At 39.1% G+C, this 19937-nt stretch overlaps 1 protein-coding gene across 2 annotated transcripts in view; it reads left to right on the forward strand.

Annotated features, from left to right (window-relative positions):
• The window catches only part of Phex (phosphate regulating endopeptidase X-linked), a 248666-nt gene that overhangs the window by 188373 nt on the left and 40356 nt on the right, over positions 1–19937 (forward strand). For both annotated transcript variants that reach the window (XM_039099503.2, NM_013004.2), the window contains one exon: positions 4603–4661. In XM_039099503.2, coding sequence (XP_038955431.1) covers positions 4603–4661 — 59 coding nt within the window. The remainder of the gene's footprint in view (positions 1–4602; positions 4662–19937) is intronic.

A 19937-nucleotide genomic window follows, 5' to 3' on the forward strand; every position in this document is an offset into this window, starting at 1 on the left:
TAAGGAAGTATCATATATTCAGTTTTTTATTATTTTCATATTCCCTGGACTACTAGAGTTGATAAATAAAATGTGAAGTTTTAGCCCGATTGTATCTATTGGGCTAGATAGTAAAAGGAAATTAGAATACCAGCACATTTCAGATCAGTGCATTTTGGTATTACATTCCTTTTAACTATACCTCTGTCCCATATTGATTGAGATTTAAAGTTTTTATACGACTTCTCTCTTCTCCATTATCTATTGTTTTCTTCCATCAATACAGACTGCAGGAGCACCCCACAGACATAGTAGGAAGAATCTAAAGTATTTGAATGGTATTTTTGTTTATTAACATAAATGTATATTTAACAATAGATTTAATGATCTCCTGCTCAGAACCTGCTATTTGGACAATTGTCTTAGCCCATAAATCATCCTAGGAGGTAAAGTGCTGCCATCTAGAATGCCTTCAGGGCCCCACCATTTAAGAAATGGGCCACTTTGACAAGTGTGAACAATTGAAAGAATTAGTGTTTCCTGCCTTGTCTTTAAGGAATTCTAACTTATTTTTTTTAAGACCCATCATATTGGCAAATAAAACTGTTTTCTGGGAAAATTCAAACTGTTAGGTAGGTCTTAATCTGTACAGAGTCAACTTTTCCACATTCTACTTATTTGCTTTTGCATATCAAACCATCCCCAAAATTAGGGGCTGAAAACAATGATAATTATTTAACTTGTACATATTCTGATTCTAGGCATGGTCAGTAGACTTAGGTCTGGGGTTCTTGCTCAGGTCTTTCATTTAGTTGTAGTGAGATAGAGACTGGGCCCCTTCTCTTATGTTGGTCCTTTCCGTACTCATTGATACATTTCCTACTAATTGGTGCTAATTGATTAGAACACCTATGTATGGCCTATCTGTATGTGGAATTTAACAGAATGCTGGTTGATCAAAAATCTTAAATAGCAGGTTTCTTGAGAGAGGGGAGGGAAGAAAGGAGAGAGGCTGTTCTTTTGTGCATCAGTGTATTGCCCTTGGAAAATCCAAACTGTTTAAAAAAACTGTATTACTCTTTAAAAAAAAATTTGAGACATGGTCTCATGTATTTCAGCCTGACATCAAACTTGATATGTAGTTGAGGTTTCTCCCCCGGGGTCTACTTTCTAAGTGCTAGGATTATAAGTCTGTGCTATCATGGCCAGTCTATGCAGAGGTATGGATAGTAGCCAGTGTTTTCTTCAAGTACTCTACCAGCTCCTTCCCAGATTCATTTCATCTTTTTCTTTAGCAATGAGTCAGCAGGATTAGTCCATTATGAAGAGGAAAGGAATTTAGATTTCATATCTTAATGAGGGAAGAATAAACTATTTTGTAAACAGATATTAAAAGTTTGCATCTGAGAATAGTAAAACTAAATATATAACAAACTTGGATATAATAAAGGAGATGTACAAAGTATTTCACAGATGTATTGGCATCATTCCTAAACAAACAGAAGAAACAAAAGCATCAATAACTGATAGGACCTGCTGGTGCAGATACTTAGCATCAGCTCCAGAGACTCTTAAGGTTCCAAATGGACCCAAGAATAAATAGCATCTCTGAGGGGTGGATAAGGGTCAGGACTGAGAAGGTTATATATGTGAGGTAGGATGTTTTTATCAATTCTTGCTGAAGCTTTAGAAGTCTCGCTGTAATGGCCCCCAGCTGGCGCTTATTTATCTCTTTGTTTTTTGTGCCTTTGTCTATCAGTAGTTAGAATGTGTTACTGCATGGTTGTCACTCATGAAAGTTTACTTTTTCATGAACAGGCAGAGAGTGAGAACCGATGAGAAGGGACAGTCTGTAGGAATGTGCATTATTACAATTATCTGCGTGCGCATGCTCACATGCACATGCACACACACACACACACATGCACACACACACATGCACACACACACGTATGCACGCATACTATGGTCTAACTCATTTCCTGTGGTTACATGTCTGAATTTCTGACTTCTTTGAATATTGGCCTCTTCATCTAAGAGCCAGTAGCACTCTGTGATTTCCTTTTCACCCTTTCAATCTGAGTTCCCATCTGCAAGCATCTTTTCTGACCTCTAGTCCTCTGTTGCATCTATTTGATTCTAGCTTAAAAAAGTTGCCTGCCCTTAAGGGTACATGTGATTAGATCAGTCTACCTGGATAATCTAGGATAAGCTCTGTCTTTTCAGAGTCTTAACCTTAATTACATCTGAAAGTTCTTTTTGCTGTATAATGGCAGGATCTCAGGTATTAGGCTACTCACTACAGATAGAAAGTTGGGGTCAACAAAAGATACTCTCTCCTCTACTTGTTTTCTCAACAAAGTAGGGAATGTTTTGATAAATATCAGTGTCTAATTGAAGCACTTACCTTGATTTGACAAAAGCCAAGGTACTGTCTTGATTCTTGCAATTGCCTCTAGAATAATGCAAAGCCTAATAGAACTACTTTGAAATTTGAAAGGCCAGACTTTGTCTTCATCTCTAGATGAGCTAATGATAAAGTGCTAAGAACAAGGTAAAATGCTAAGTGACTGCCAGCTAATAGTCCCAATGATAGGATGGTATATTCATAGGTTTTCCACAAGTAAGGAGAAGCTGTGAATGGACCAATAACAATCAAGAGTTGGGTTCCTACCAGTTTTATGTTAGCCTGATATACATTAATTTATTACTCTGACATTTCTATTAGATATCGAATAATAAAATAATTGTTTTGAAAATGGATTTATGCAATTATGCACATCTTTTTTTTCATCTTGGGATTTGAATCCAGAGCCTCATGAATGCTAAGGATATGTTGTACCACTAAGCTAAACACTCATACTTTTTAAGTTTAATTTTAGCAATTTAGCTTAAAAGACATTGAGTTTAATCATAAAAAGTGGTGACTAGGATTGATATCATGTGGTACCTATCACATAGCCCGTGGACCAAGAGTGATTTTTAGAGATAAACATTTGAAACTGGTCTGATGATGGCAAACCATAAGTTGAATCACAGTTAATCAAAACAATATCCCACCTCAAAAGAATTGTCATTTCATGAATAAAAATTATACTTATTGATTATTATATGTGGCAAGGATCTTCCTCTAATGAATAAAGATTTCAGGGGACCAATCATTGGGTGAGGAGTAGGCGGGACTTCCTGGTCGGAGCAGGAAAGAGAGGAGGGAAAAAGAGACCTGTGGCTTTTTGAACGGAGAGAGATTTTGGGGTAGAAGATGTAATGAACTAGAGGCCCCCGGTTAGATGGCAGATCCGCTAGGATCCACAACCAGATCATTTAATCTAGTATGGCTTACTAATTAGGATGTTAGTAGTTGCGTCCAGTGATTGAGTTACCTGTGGATTTTAAATTAAGATTGTGTGGTGTTTTCCTTCATGCGGTGACTCAACTGAGTTCCAGAGAAAGTGGCACCCAAGTGGCAAGGCACCCAAGCCAGACACAGAATTTGCTGTGTGGGGCTGGCATGGTAGTGACCTGCCATGGGAACTTACTGAGTCAGGTGGAGAGATTTTAGAGCAGAGGGTCAGAGACCCAGCAGAGATAAGAATACCCGGCTGGTGCTATGTGGCCTGCTAGTGCCCAGAGGCCTGCTGGTACCCAGCATGGTGTGGGATGGTGCATCCCTTTTTTATTATTTAATTCAACAATTATATTGAATTTCATCAATCATTACTTGTACACATGTGCACATTCTGTGATGCAGAAGTGGGTTTTCTCCTACTGTGGGTTGTAAGGGATTCACCAGAATTGCATGGAAACACTTTATCTGATGAGTCATCCTGGCAGTCCAGTACCTTCACTTTTCAGCTAAAACTCCAGAAAAGATTGGTGACCAATCCAATAAAACTCAGTTGTTTATAGAGATAGTTCAGGCATTTGCAACTTAAATCAGTAAACTTTTTGCTGGAGCAGTTGCACACTCTAGTAGCATGGTGTTATATTATTCATCTACCTTTAAATGGATCTGTGTTATTATCAGTCTAAAATGGCTTTGTGGACAGGTCAGGACTAATGTATGCTAGAGAGGTAGCTGGATCATGTGAACAGAACCTGGCAAACATAAGCTTTCTGCTGTGTTTCCATCTTCAGAGGGAGCACCTCTGATTATAGAACTTCTTGTTAAGGTTTTTCAGATGCACTCATGTTGATTTTTTATTTGTTTATTGTTGTTAATGAAAAGCTAGGCATGCTAAGATTCTTTTGTTAAGTTATGTTTATTTTTATTTTATATGTATAGGTGTTTTACCTGGATGTATGTCTGTGCACCATAGATTCCCTGGAACTAGAGTCATAGATGATTGTTAACTAATTACCATGTGTGTTCTGGGAATTGAACTCAGGACCTCTGGAAGAGCAGTCAGTATGTTTAATCACTGAGCCATCTCTCCAGCCCTGATAATATAGTCTTGCCAAACTGTGCTTACATTCTGATAAGATTGTTCATTCATTCAACAGAGTTGGAGCCCTAAATGAGGCAATAATTTTCCCTTGTGCCAATATCCATGTTATTTTATGGTTACTGTTTTCCTATCTGGATAATGATGGCTTCCCTCTGGCATTTGTCTCTTTCTGCAGGTGGTTTACAAACCCAACAACGGTCAATGCCTTTTACAGTGCATCTACCAACCAGATACGTGAGTACCAGACCATGGAGGAGCATTGCATTGATCCTGTAGTTTGCTTTTGGTAGATTGGCCATCTTCACAATATTAATTTCAAATCTTTCCATCTCCTAGTGTTTTTTTTCAATTTCTTTAGTGTTTTTAATGTAAGGAACTTTCGCTTTCTTTCTACTTATTACTGCATAAGAAGAATTTTATGTTACATTGGCTATTAAAACTACAGTAAACATAACCACAGTGAAGTTTTCCATGAAAAGGAATACATTTTTTATCATAACCATCTTGATTATCTTCTACACACTGTCCTAGCATTGATGGGAAAAATGACAGTTAGCTGGGGGCAATTTTATGAAAAAAGAAGCTTGAATGTGTTTTGATTAACTCTAGGATAAATTGTCTGTAGTATGTTTATCTCTGTATGTTGGCTATATATGCTGCCATGGTTAGGTTTAAATGTCAGCTTACAGCTTCGAGTCATCTGAGAGGATAGTCCCCCACTGAGGAATTACATATGTATATGAAAGATAGTGAGGGAGAGAGAGAAATACAGAGAGAAGGAAGGACAGACAGACAGTCAGACAGACAGATAGGCACAGAGAGGGACAAGGGAGACACACACAGGGAGACAGAGCGACAGAGACAGAGAGAGACAGAGAGCTCAGACTAGCCCACTTTGGGCAGCATCATTCGTAGGCAGGTGGTCTTGAACACCACAAGAAAATAGTCTTGGAGCCTTCATGTCTGGTAGGAAACAGCATCTTCCATGGTTCCTTCTAGACCTCATTAGCTGTGAAGTGAGTTCCTCTGTCAGAAGTAATCTTGTGTGGAAAGTCAAGCAGACTGACCTTCAAGTTCCTGCCTTGCCTTTCCTCAATGATGGACTATGGTAAATGTAAATCAAACATTACCCCACCACAAAGTTGCTTTTGGTAAAGTTATCTATTACAGGATTATAGAACAAATGCTGTGATTAATTTTTAAAATTGTCAAGGTTCAGTATAGTTATAATATAAAAAATCTGGCAGCATCCAGCATTGGTATTAAAGATCCTGCCACTGGTAGAAACATAACTTAGGCCACTCACATTGCAAGGGAAGTTGGCAATATATAGGAAAGCCAGAGACATGCCTGCATATCTGTGAGCATCATCTGCATGCTCGATCTAGCCGAGGATTTTGATTTATAGTGTCATCTTTGGGCCATCAGCAAAAATACACCATGGGGGAACTTGTTAGAAGTGCAACTTCTCGGGCTATAGCTGATATACAAAACCAGATGTGGGGCTCAGAAACTGGTTTTAATAAAACTTTCAATTTCCAATTGTTTCTACTGAATACTACTGAGAAACTTTCCCCACAGAACACAAAGCAAGGCAAAAAGAAGCCCATGTGAGAATTCATGTGGCAGAATATTGATAGCAGGGAAGGGAAATAGCTTATGTGTGCCTGTGCATGGAAATAAGCGAATGTGGCAAATTCATCCAAAGGAATAGCACACAAAAGTGCAAGTTAGATAGTCTATTATGACACCTACAAACATAGGTTTCCATAATAATTAGGTTGTACACCCAATCAGAAACTTGAGAAAATATATGGACTATGGTACTACATTAATAAAGTTGAAAATTATACAGAATAATCCTATAGGTTGTTTACAGTCATGTCCATTTGTAGTAAAAAGCATTCATGAGAAGGGCAGATATCAAATTCAGGTTGATGGTGTGATGTCTTGTGGGGAGTGCTGACTGCTCCAGTTAAACTCTTTGGTTTTCCTCCAACTGCTGTACACATGTAATCCTCTACCTCTCCATGATGACTGAGCCTTAGGGCCTAGTCCTGATTCCTGTTATGTTTGTCCCTGTTCTCCATCTTTGCTCACTCCTCTAGTGATCACATCTAATCTTGTGGCATAAATAGCCACAAGATTCTAAATTGGTGAACACAGGAAAGAAATTGCAAGATTCGCCCTCCTTGCTCTTGTGACCACCTGTCTCCTAACTGGATGACAGGAAGAACTTTCTCACTGATCTTTCTGTTTCTGCCCTCATTTCCTCTGGACTGCTCTGTTTATAGTTATATCAAATCACACTGGTCTTCAAATCCTATCCATAGTTCATCTCACTGAGCTTAAGAATTGCTTGCAGTGACCAATAAGCCTGCAATTTTTTTTTTTTTGGTAAGGTCTCATGAATCCCAGGCTGGCCTCAAACTACCATGTAGCTGAGGATTGGCCTCGAAGTTTTGATACTTCTGCCTCCACCCCCGACCTTCTGGGATTACATGTGTATAGCAGTTGGGGGATTGTGCTTACTACTAGAGTCATCCTCTCGTGGCTACTGTTGGAAGTGGTAATCTTCAGGATTGGTCTTGAGAGTAATGAGCAAAAGGAAACCAAGCAGATGGTGCTAATTTTTGATTTCTACACGAATTAATATAACCAAAGAAGTTGTTAAATATTTTGAGTGCCACTTCTTAGTATGTAAATATTGATTATGCTGAAAATGCTGTTGCTTTCTTGAGGTCCAAGGTTCCAAGCTGCATATGTTACAGGGTGACTTTGTGATTTTTGATTTGAGATCTCAAGTACAATTAAAATGTATAGTATTTATCTAAATTCATCATATGTAAAATGTCCATTGAACAATAGAGTACAGATTGAATTTTTCATTCTATTAGTTTTACTAACATTTTTATTTATGTATGTGTGGGGGGCATTATGGAAGTGAGAGGACAATTTGGCAGGAGTCAGGCTCCTCTTTCCACCTAGTGAAGAATGAACTCAGGCTTGGTAGCAAGCACCTTTGTCCTCTGAGCCATTTCACTGACTGAGACTGTTTATTTTGATAGAAATTTTTTACTGAAGAAACTTACATTACTTAGGCACATGTCCCCAGATGAGTTTGTGGTAAAGGTTATATACCTACCGTAGGAGAGGCAGAAAGGTAAGGTCTTTCTTTTGCTTTTATTTTTTAGTGGTTATTTTATTTCTTTACATTTCAAATATCCTTTTTCCCAGTTTCCTCTTCACAAAACTCCTATCCCTGCCATGTCCCCAAACCCAGTGCCCTAGTATTCCCCTACACTGGGTCATTGAGACTCCACAGGTCCAAGGGTCTCCCCTCCCACTGATGCCAGATAAGGCAGTCTTTTACTACATATGCAGTTTTGAGCCATGGGCACATGGGCACCTTCATGTGTTTTTTTTTTATTGGATACTTTTTATTTACATTTCAAATGTTATTCTCTTTCCCAGTTTCCCAGACAGAAGCCCCCTCTTCTATCCCCCTCCCCTTCTTCTATAATGTTCCCCCCATTCACCCACCCCTTCCTGACATTCCCCTACACTGGGGGGGGGTCCAGCCTTGGCAGGACCATGGACTTCTCCCATTGGTGCCCAACAAGGCCATCCTCTGCTACATATGCAGCTGGAGCCATGGTTCAGTCCATGTGTAGTCTTTGGGTAGTGGTTTAGTCCCTGGGGAGCTCTGGTTGGTTGGCATTGTTGTTCTTATGGGGTTGCAAGTCCCTTCAACTCCTTTAATACTTTCTCTAATTCATCCAACAGGGACCCCGTTCTCACTTCAATAGTTTGTTGCTAGCATTATCCTATGTATTTTATATGCTCTGGCTGAACCTCTCAGGAGACAGCTATATCAGGCTTCTGGGTCATCTTTCTTCTTGAGCTTCATGTGGTCTGTGGATTGTATCTTGGGTAATTCGAGCTTTTGGGCTAATATTCACTTATTAGTGAGTGCATAGCATGTGTATTTTTCTGTGATTGTGTTACCTCACTCAGGATGATATTTTGTTCTTTTTTTATTATTACTTTTATTTTTTACAGTCCAGTCATTGCCCCCACCCCATATACCCTCTTATAGTACCTCATTCCATTCCTTCCCACCCCGTCTTCAAGAGGATGGCCCCCCTCCACCAAATATTTTCTAGTTCATTCCATTTGCCTATGAATTTCATGAAGTCATTGTTTTTGATAGCTGAGTAGTACTCCATTGTATAAATGTACCACATTTTCTGTATCTGTTCCTCTATTGAAGGGCATCTGGGTTCTTTCCAGCATCTGGCTATTATAAATAAGGCTGCGATGAACATAATGAGGCATGTGTCCATGTTATATGTTGGGGCATCTTTTGGGTATATGCCCAGGAGAAGTATAGCTGGGTCCTTCATGTGTTCTTATGAGACTCATTTATCCAATGATTTTCTGATTGTTCTGGTGCTTAAGGTTATATTGCTGAAGGTATTTTCTGCTTTTCATTCGTAGTAGACAAGGGAAGTTGAGCAACAATTATTTCTTTGGAAGCTCATGTTTGCACTTTGAAGGAATCTCTATACTTGTTTGGTGGTGTTCTGCTTTCTAGATATGGTTGTGAGAGTAGAAGCACTGATGCCATGGGAGTGTCTTAGAGAAGAACAAACTGGGCCAACCTGATCAGGAGAACTTCAGAAAGAAATGAGCTGAGCCCAAATGATGAATGGCTCTTTATCTGGCAGAGCAGCTCTGGAGGAATTATGAAGTCTATTCTGCACTTCCTGTGAGGAATCGCTTAATATCTCAAAAATGTTCACGTTACTTTGTCAGAACTTGTGCTTCTATGTTTATAGATATTGCACTCTCTCTCTCCCTCCCCTCTCCCCCTCTCCCCCTCTCCCCCTCTCCCCCTCTCCCCCTCTCCCCCTCTCCCCCTCTCCCTCTCTCCCCCTCTCCCCCTCTCCCCCTCTCTTCCTATCTTTCTTTCTGTCTCTCTCTCTGTCTATCTCTGTCCCCCTCTCTGTCTCTGTCTGTCTCACTGTTTCTTTCTCTCTTTCCTCCCACTTTTCTCATAGCTACAAAGTTCAAACTTTCTTGAGAATCCAAAACAATGTCCAAATACTCATTTTTCTGCTTGACCAAGTAGAAATAAAAGGCAGCTGATGACCACTGAAGTAGAAAGATGGGAAAATGTCCTCAGAGTAAAGTGACGCCAGCCATGGCTGGGATCTTTCATTTTTCCTCTCCATTTGGGGTCAGCTTGCTGGGAGTGCCAGAGACCCCAAATGTATCTTTTGTCCCTTTGTGGTTGCGACATTATTACTGAACTTGGGCATTCACAGCTGGGGATCTAAGCCATGTTCAGTCACTCGTATATAATATGTCTACGAAAAGAGCCATATTACTAGTGATAAGCAGAAAAACATTTATTGAATATAGCAACATTGGGAAGAGGGACAATTAGGTCAGGGAACTCCCTGCAAGTCTGTCTTTGGGATACTGAAGTAATATTAAAGTTTAATAGGGCTTTTTGAATTATACAATATTTGGCAGATTCTAAAGAATCTATGTAGCATGCTGGTCCACATTCAGTTTGAAATATATGTGCACATCAACATGTGTTATTAAAGTGTGACTCAGTGAAGAGCTGAAACCCTACCAGTGTTTGCCTTTTGTCCTACTTTTCCCCATTATCACAGAGGTAACCAGCATACTTCTTTTTAGATTTATCTTTTGTTGGGGGGGGTTCACCATACAACTCTGGCTGGCTTAGTACTTGTTATAAAGACCATGCTGGTCTAGAACACATAGAGATCCCCCCCTCTCTTATACTGGGATTAAAAATACACTACTGTGCTGGGCTATGTTTATTTTCTAAAATCTAAAATGTTAGCAGTTTTTGCAGGCAGCATTAATGATACTGTTTTCAAAATAATAAAAATTATCATACTATAGATAGTCTTCAGAGTTGTGAATCTTCAATCAACATCATTATTTTTAATTTTTGTTTTATGCATATGGGTGCTTTAATTAGAAGTGTGTCTGTGTCCCTATGCTTGACTGGTACCTGCAAAAGCCAGTAAATGGCATCAGATCCCCTGGTATTAGAGTTATAGATAGTTGTGCGCTGCCATTTGGATGCTGGGAATCTAACTTGGATCCTCTAGAAGATCAGCCAGTGCTATTAACTACTGAGCTACTTCTCTATCCCTATTATTTTAAGGCATATATATATATATATATATATATATATATATGTGTGTGTGTGTGTGTGTGTGTGTGTGTGTGTGTGTATGGAGCATGTGGCAGCATGCATTTTTTTCACTTTACTATACATTGCTGTATAGTATTCACTTGTCTGACCACACACCCAGATTATCTGTTCTCTCTCTCCACCCCCAACCCTTGTAAATTCACTCCTAGGAATGGGGCTTCTCCGAATAGTCTTGTGCATTGTCTTCTGAAGTCAATCAGGATGATATTCCTCATGGCAGAACTCCTTGCGGGGAGAATTGACAAGTTTTCTACTAGATATCGCCAGATGCTTTTAAAGTGGGTATTCTAAATCCAACAGAGTTTCTTTTGTTCCTCTCTTTCATCAACTCTTGGTATTTACAAACTTAATTGTCATCAGTCTAGTGAGTGTAATAGGTCAGCTCTTATGCAAGAAAAGGGTGATGAGATTGTCTCTCCACTGGTGTTTCCATTTCTTTCAAATGTCACTAAAGGCTTACTGCTCCTTTGGGGAATTAAATGTGTCTAACAATAGTTCTGTCTTCAGGGTTTCCAACTGCTCTGCCTTTTTCTTGACTGGGAAGGGCTGACCCGATCAGAACTTTTCTGAGGAAGTAGTCATTTCAGGGTAACCCAATGGGTTCTAGAAAGCTCATGGGCAGAGGGGTTTTAAAATGAACAATTTGAAGCGGTATTTTAATTAAGAGATTCAAGCTGTTTCTATTTTCCTAATGACCAGTGCTTGCTCTCATTGTAAATTACATTACCAGGCAAGATGACAACGAATCCTTTGGGTGACTTTCCCTGCTCTTTCATTTCTGATTTTCTGGACTACAAATTAAGACAGGTGGAATTTCTTCTTACACATCTCCCCATTGAGTTTCCTGGTACTCTCCCATCCCCTCCCAACTGCCTCCTCTGTGCTTCACTGAAGAAGTGAAAAATTGAGGTGATTTTCTAAAATGAACATCTTTATTGATTAGGGGCTAATTCTGACAGCATGTGGCCATCTGTTTAATTGGGTTCCACATCTACGATGTAACTATACTTAGTAACGTGATTTATGAGAATTTCCTTCATGTCTCATTATCATTTTCTGATTTATGCCACTAAGTCTGCTGCTACATACAGTAAAGACTTGAGCAGAAAACAGGAAAACCTGTAGACTTGTTATGCTTTCCCAACCCATGCTTTTGTGCAGAACCCGAGATTGGAGCCATCTTTTGATGTTCAGTTATTTTTGCAGAGTGGTTAAAGCTTATTTTCTGCTCTTGTCAAGGTCATGTCTTCAGACACAGAGTGTAGTGTGAAGTTTTAGTGATTTGAATCTGTTGCATTGGGCATTGCAGGAAAGAGCTATCACCACTCTTAATTACATTTCAATAGGTAGTTCAGTAGAAGAGCAAGAGCTGAGGTCATTAGCACCCCAGTCTGTGCTTTCCTAACTTTGTGACAACTGCTAAACTTATCATCCCTCTTTTCTTTTCTTTTTTGTGTTTTTTTATTATTATTAACTTGAGTATTTCTTATTTACATTTCGAGTGTTATTCCTTTTCCCGGTTTCCGGGCAAACATACCCCTAATCCCTCCCCCACTTCTTTATGTATCATCTCTCTTTTCTTTTTCTTTTTTTCTTTTTTTTTTTAACTTGAGTGTTTCTTATTTACATTTCGAGTGTTATTCCCTTTCCCAATTTCCGGGCAAACATCCCCCTAATCCCTCCCCACAACAATCACGTTCACTGGGGATTCAGTCTTAGCAGGACCAAGGGCTTCCCCTTCCACTGGTGATCTTACTAGAATATTCATTGCTACCTATGAGGTCAGAGTCCAGGGTCAGTCCATGTATAATCCTTAGGTAATGGCTTAGTCCCTGGAAGCTCTGGTTGCTTGGCATTGTTGCTCATAAGGGGTCTCGAGCTCCTTCAAGCTCTTCGAGTTCTTTCTCTGATTCCTTTAACGGGGGTCCCATTCTCAGTTCAGTGGTTTGCTGCTGGCATTCGCCTCTGTATTTGCTGTATTCTGGCTGTGTCTCTCAGGAGAGATCTACATCCGGCTCCTGTCGGCCTGCACTTCTTTGCTTCATCCATCTTGTCTAATTGGATGGCTGTATATGTATGGGCCACATGTGGGGCAGGCTCTGAATGGGTGTTCCTTCTGTGTCTGTTTTAATCTTTGCCTCTCTATTCCCTGCCAAGGGTATTCTTGTTCCCCTTTTAAAGAAGGAGTGAAGCATTCACATTTTGATCATCCATCTTGAGTTTCATTTGTTCTAGGCATCTAGGGTAATTCAAGCATTTGGGCTAATAGCCACTTATCAATGAGTGCATACCATGTGTGTTTTTCTGTGATTGGGTTACCTCACTCAGGATGATATTTTCCAGTTCCAACCATTTGTCTACGAATTTCATAAAGTCATTGTTTTTGATAGCTGAGTAATATTCCATTGTGTAGATGTACCACATTTTCTGTATCCATTCCTCTGTTGAAGGGCATCTGGGTTCTTTCCAGCTTCTGGCTATTATAAATAAGGCTGCGGGGCTGGAGAGATGGCTCAGCGGTTAAGAGCACTGACTGCTCTTCCAGAGGTCCTGAGTTCAATTCCCAGCAACCACATGGTGGCTCACAACCATCTGTAAAGAGATCCGATGCCCTCCTCTTCTGCTGTGTTTGAGCAGCTACAGTGTATTTATATATAATAAATGAATAAATCTTTAAAAAAAATAAATCAGGCTGCTATGAACATAGTGGAGCATGTGTCTTTTTTATATGTTGGGGCATCTTTTGGGTATATGCCCAAGAGAGGTATAGCTGGATCCTCAGGCAGTTCAATGTCCAATTTTCTGAGGAACCTCCAGACTGATTTCCAGAATGGTTGTACCAGTCTGCAATCCCACCAACAATGGAGGAGTGTTCCTCTTTCAAAGGGACAAAGTAAAAGCCTCAGTGGGAGAGTTTGAGTATAATTACGTGGCATGATGGAGTCAACCTTTTTGGCCCTTACTGTCCTGGTTGCTGCATGATAGGCAGCCTATAGAGTGTTCAGGAAGTGTCTCAGACGATAGATTTGTAACTGCCAACACATAGCCAACGTCAAAACTTGTATTTCCCAAACTAGTATATCAGGCAGCCCTTGGATGGGCCATAATGGTCACCAACAGAAGAATAGGTTAATACATCATGCTTTATTTTTGCAACTGAATGTTGCTCACACAGCAATGCGGAAGAAAATGCAATGGTATGAGTACCATATATTTGCCAGTGACATAATGTTGAACGAAAGAAGCCAGGCACAAGAGGAAGTATGTATTTCATTCCATGCATATAAAATCAGGAGTAGGGAAATTCATTCATATGATAGAAATTAAAATAGTAGCAATCTTTCTTCGGGGTATTGACTGAGGAAATACAAAAGATAGTCTCTGTCCTAACCTGATCAATGGTTGTATGGGTGATGTATGTTACAGCTTATCCCTTGACTGAGCTGTGGGTATAGCTTAGTGTCAAGATGCTTACCTAGCATGTGTGTATCTCTGAGTTCCAGTCCCAGAACCACATACAAAATATTTTGCCTTCACTCTGTGTAAGTAATACCTTGATGTGAGTAGCAGTTTCTTTCCCTTTCTTCCATAAAGGTATTTGGAATATCATTTAGTAGAAACAGATATCTTGGCCTTCTAATAGGTTGCCTAAGGTCAAGTCTTCAGAGGTACAAATCAAGAAAACATGTACTGTACATTACCAGAACACAAATGTTTTCAAATTTGCCACATACGTCAACTTCTGAACACTGCAATTGTAGCTACAGATAATCTATAAGCTAAGTGAGCATGGCTGGGCTTCAATCAAACTTTATTTACAGAACAGACAGCATATTGGATCAATGCATGGACTATAGTTGTAGTAAAGCCTATGTGAGGATTGGCTTCTGGGAGCTACCAAGAAAAATCTAATCTAGCTTCTATGGTTCTGTGAATCTAGTCATGTGGTAGCAATGTCTGGAAGAGTGTGCAGCTCAGATCCATTTTTTTTATTTCTAGTAATATGGATTTGTCTTCAGAATAAAGCTTGTTATATGTGTTCATGTCACTGTGAATTTGTTGTATGCCTCATTCCAGTATTAACTTTTTATATTTGTATATCCAAAATCATATTAAACAATTATTTTAAGCAAATACAATCTTGGCTTGAAAACAATCCTGGCCTGAGGGCTAAACCAAACGGTTTTATTATATTTACTTTTTTACCCAAGAGATTTTGTTGTCCCGGTTTAATTACCGATGTTGAGCTAAAAAAGATAATAAACCTTTGTCCAGAGGCTGGGTTTATACTGACATTTCACCATAGAGTTAATCCTGAAATCAAACATAAATGTGTTTCCCTGTTAAGGACATAACTATTTCAAACTGAGAGAAGTTATCATTCTTTGTTACATCTGCTAAAAACTAGAGAATGGAAGCCAAGTTAGTAATATTCACCTGTAGCTTCTACTGGGATTTAATGGAACTAAAGTCTTGAATTTGTTTAATGTTCCATTTGGAGACATGAGGAAACAAGGCAAACATCCAGAATTTAGGAACAATGTTCCATAATTATGGAGCTGTGGAGGTATGTCAGGGATTAACACAAAATTTTCATTATCCAGAACACAACTTACCTATTGCTTGTGTATTTAAATGTGTTGCAAGACCATGGAACAGTACAAGAGTTCTGTACATTGACAAAAATTAATTAATTCAGTATTAAATGTGTAATAAGTCTGAGGTGTTTCTGACAGTGTTTGTTATGTTATATTCCTATTATGGAAACATAAGATTTTAGTTATGTAAAAGAAACATTTTTACCACCTGATTTGTATGTTATGTATATTAACTTGAGTTGAAGGGTAACCGGTGTCTTTTCAAGGTTCCACAGACACTTGCATGCCTTTAGTTCCCTGATATACAGACATACACATAAAATGAATACATTTTACACAACAATTGAAAATTCTGAAAAATGCTGAAGATGTTTTATATCCTGTGTAAATATTCACCCAAGATTTAATCTGTATGTAAAAATAAATAAGAACAACCCATCTCATTAGCATCAGGTATTTCATTTTTTTCATCTTTATTAACTTGGGTATTTCTTATTTAAATTTCGATTGCTATTCCCTTTCCTGGTTTCTCGGCCAACATCCCCATAACCTCTCCCCCTCCCCTTCTCTATGGGTGTTCCCCTCCCCATCCTCCCCCCATTACCGCCCTCCCCCCACCAATCATGTTCACTGGGGGTTCAGTCTTGGCAGGACCAAGGGCTTCCCCTTCCACTGCTGCTCTTACTAGGATATTCATTGCTACCTATGAGGTCAGAGTCCAGGGTCAGTCCATGTATAGTCTTTGGGTAGTAGCTTAGTCCCTGGAAGCTCTGGTTGGTTGGCATTGTTGTTCATATGGGGTCTCGAGCACTTCAAGCTCTTTCAGTCCTTTCTCTGATTCTTTCAACGGAGGTTCCATTCTCAGTTCAGTGGTTTAATGATGGCATTCCCCTATGTATTTGCTGTATTCTGGCTGTGTCTCTCAGGAGAGATCTACATCTGGTTCCTGTTGGCCTGCACTAGATATTTCATTTTTAATAAATAGTAAATGTATATGTATACCAAATAGTTGTTTGTAAAAATGTCTTTAATATTTATGATCAGGAATACCTGTTTTATATACAGAGATATACACATACATATGCCAAGAGTCAAATTAGCATTTCTTTGTTGCAAAGGTGCTGTGAATGGAAAAGATTAAGAAGCCTAGATCTAGAACATATTCTCACTTAATGTTTTAGGAAATTTGAATAATCTTTATTTCTTGATATCCAAAGATCTCTGAAGCTCCTTCTCAGACTAAGTTAAAGCTTAGATGTATACCCAGTGGGATTTTATATACATAACAGAATATGAATTCTGAGGCTAGGTAATGAGAGACATTATGACTTTCATCTTTCTTTCTTGATTTATCACTTTGGGAGAAGCCAATCAACACAACATTAGGGCACTCAAGCAGATTGTGGAGGGGCCCACAAGTGAGACTCCAGAGGACTTTTCCCATTTCTAGCACCAAGCAGATCCTTCAGTCTAAGCATTTGGGTCAATGCAACAAAGTCCTTCCTTTTCACTGCAGTCTCCCAAGATACCTTCAGACAGACCATCCCCCCAATAGCTGCTTCTAAATTCCTGGCACAGAGAAACTGTGAAATAGTGTTTATAGTTTTAAAAAATTTGGAGATGATTTGTTGTATAGCATTATAACATGACAGATAGCAAACTTAAACTGGGACATATAGCATCATAGGATAATAGTAGTTAATTCTATGTGTTCTCAAGTGGGACAGTTTGATTTTCCATCTTGACTTGGTCACTAGTAACTTACAATCTTGGCCAAGTTTCTTAACATGTTTAATACTTCGTTAATTTTTAAAAATAAAATGGAGGTTATATAACTATACTATAGAGTTAGTAGATAAATCCTAGCAAGCTATTAGTACTTGCTTCTGATGAGATGGGTGAGAAGCTTGTTACCTGGATAGGTTCAAGCTTATAGGACATTGTAGTGAGTATTCAGTGTATTGTGGGAGTCACTACAAAGGAGGATTTTAATCTGAGTGAGCTATGATTGGATGATTGGTGAATGTGATGATTGAGAAGACTTTGGCAGGAAAACAAAGCTCTTTAGGTGGAGAAGAAATGCTATGACAAGTAGGAAGAGGTGACTGCTGCAAAGGTAGCACTCTGAGCTTCATCTGGTGCAGTAATGGACTGTGAGAATGACCGTTGGAGCAGAGGCAGCCTGGGTGCTTGAGAAAACAAAGGCTATGACATGATTTGTAGATGTTATAGATCATGCCAAAGAACAGGGCATTAGTGTACTTTTTTCTGGGAAGTAAAAAAAATCAATTTTATTTTCTTAGTTTTATTCTTAAAGAAAATGGCTCAAAGAAGGGGAAAGGAAGTAAACTTGGAAAAGCTGGTGTTTTGTATATGCCCAAAAGAAAGATGGAGGACCCAACTATGGGTTGTCATTAATAAGAGGAAGAGTTCTAGTAACTGAAAAAATGATAATATATAATACAGTTTTCAACCATTTCCATTTCTTCTTAATAAACTCCTATCAAGTGGCTATAGTGATGGTACTGTGCATTCCGCTATGTTGGGGAACCATTAGTGTGCCTACTACTTGAATGTCTAGTCCTCTTAAGAGCTCTATAAACTTTGTACTATATGCCCATCTTTTAGAAGAGAAAATAACTTGGCTAAAAACTGCAACACTAGTAAACTGCGGGTTCATTAGTCAGGGTTCTCTAAAGGAACAGAATCAATATAATAAATGAATCTAATGCAATGAATTCATTAGATTGACTTACATGACAGACTGAGTAGCCCAGCAATTACTTTCTTCACAATGGAGAGACTGAGACTGCTCAGTGCATGAGGCTAGATGCTTCAGTTTTTTCAGTATGTCACTGAAGGCCTGGAGGATTCCTAGAGAGTCACTGGTCTTCAGTTCATGTTGAAAGCTAAAGAAGCTTGGCTTTAATATTAATGAAGGATGGTAGCAACAGCAGCAGCAGCAACAATAAAGTAAGTGCTCTCATCAGCAAGGAGTGAAGCTGGGCAGGTAAAAAGCAATAGCTTTCCCCTTGGACCATCTGAAACTGGACTGCTGCTGAAGAGTAAACCCTACTCTGTGTGAGAGTCCTCTCTCATCACTGAATCCAAACCAGGAAATAGCTTATCTATACAGAGCTTAGTAGATTTCAGATCCAATGAAGTTGACAACCAAGATTAACTATCACAGCGGGTCTGGGAGTGTAACCTAGTTTATTGCTGGTACTCTTTCAACCTATATACTATAGTATTCAACACTGGATAAGAAATGTGGGAATTATATGAGCTACACAATGAGTATATACCAAGATATTGTCAAATATTCATACACACACACACACACACACACACACACACACACACAAATCCTACTAGTGAGGGCTTCTTTACCTTTTGATATGGCAAGACTCCATAGGATATGAGATCAGCTGGGAGGTAGGCGAATATCACAAAGTTAGGTAGGATCCATCTTCTACTGATCCTATGTCCATTAAAGCACTATGAAAATGAAGAAGGCACTTCATTTTTCCTAACCCTAAGCATGCTGCTCACCGCAAGCCCCGTATTTAAGTCCACTATTTTCTTGGTCCTTTAGCATTGCCTATTGGGGAATTGAAGTTAGATTACTTGACAGACAGATACTGTAAGATGCCTTATAAAGAATACTGAAGTGTTTTCCCCAGAAAGTGATTGTTTCACAAAAATTTACAATGAGATTTACAAAGTTTATTGAGACAGATAAAGTTAAGTCATGAACAAACTTGCAACAGTTTGCAAAATTGACAGATGGTATGCTTAAAAGCACCTGCTGTAAGCATTTTAAGATTGTCTGTCTTTGAGGTCTGACCCGGGAGACAGCTGAGAACAATGCTCTGTGAAGTCTTCATGAGTAAACCAAAGCATCCTTAACTAGTAAGCCCACTGTCTCCTAGAATCCCATTAGCGAGTGAGATTTGGGACTGATGCCTGTATGGCCTCAGTCTTCTGTCTGTGAGGTATCTGTGAATGTTGTTTCTGTTTTAGTGGACTGGGAATAGTCACTGTGGGGTTGGTAATAAAAAGCATGAAATGGTTGTTAGGATCGCTCTGATTTGAATGAAGGCGTGAGTGGGCCATTGGAGGAGAGCTACTTGGCTGCTGAACTACAATGTGAGCATCAAAATCCTGGAATACAACACAGGTAGACAGGAAGTCAGGGTCAGTCTCACTAATCTGTCCTGATGCTCCCAATCTCACTTGTCCCTCACCTTATTTTTTTTTTTTTTACAATCGTCTTTTACTTTGTGAAATATCATTCAATGCAGCAACTCTTCTACTTCTTGGTATATACCCTAAAGGAAGTCATAGAATTGAAAGAAAATTATTAGCTACCAAAGAGGTGTGTGTCCCTGTGTTTGTTTTGCAATGTTGCATCTTGAATCTAGGAACTCACACAGTTAGGAAGAACATGGACACTAAGCTATATCCCTGGTCCTGTTTTCTTTTTCCAATTTATGTCTCCACCATCAGCAGACACATATATTGATAAATTTGCATCTTAAAGGATGGTATTGGAAGAGACTAAGTATAACTAATATGGTAGAGTTATAGTCATGTGTCATTGATAAAATCATTATCAAATAAACATTATAGCTTCAGTGAAACACACAG

Source organism: Rattus norvegicus, chromosome X, assembly GCF_036323735.1.
Source record: "Rattus norvegicus strain BN/NHsdMcwi chromosome X, GRCr8, whole genome shotgun sequence".
NCBI lineage: Eukaryota > Metazoa > Chordata > Mammalia > Rodentia > Muridae > Rattus > Rattus norvegicus.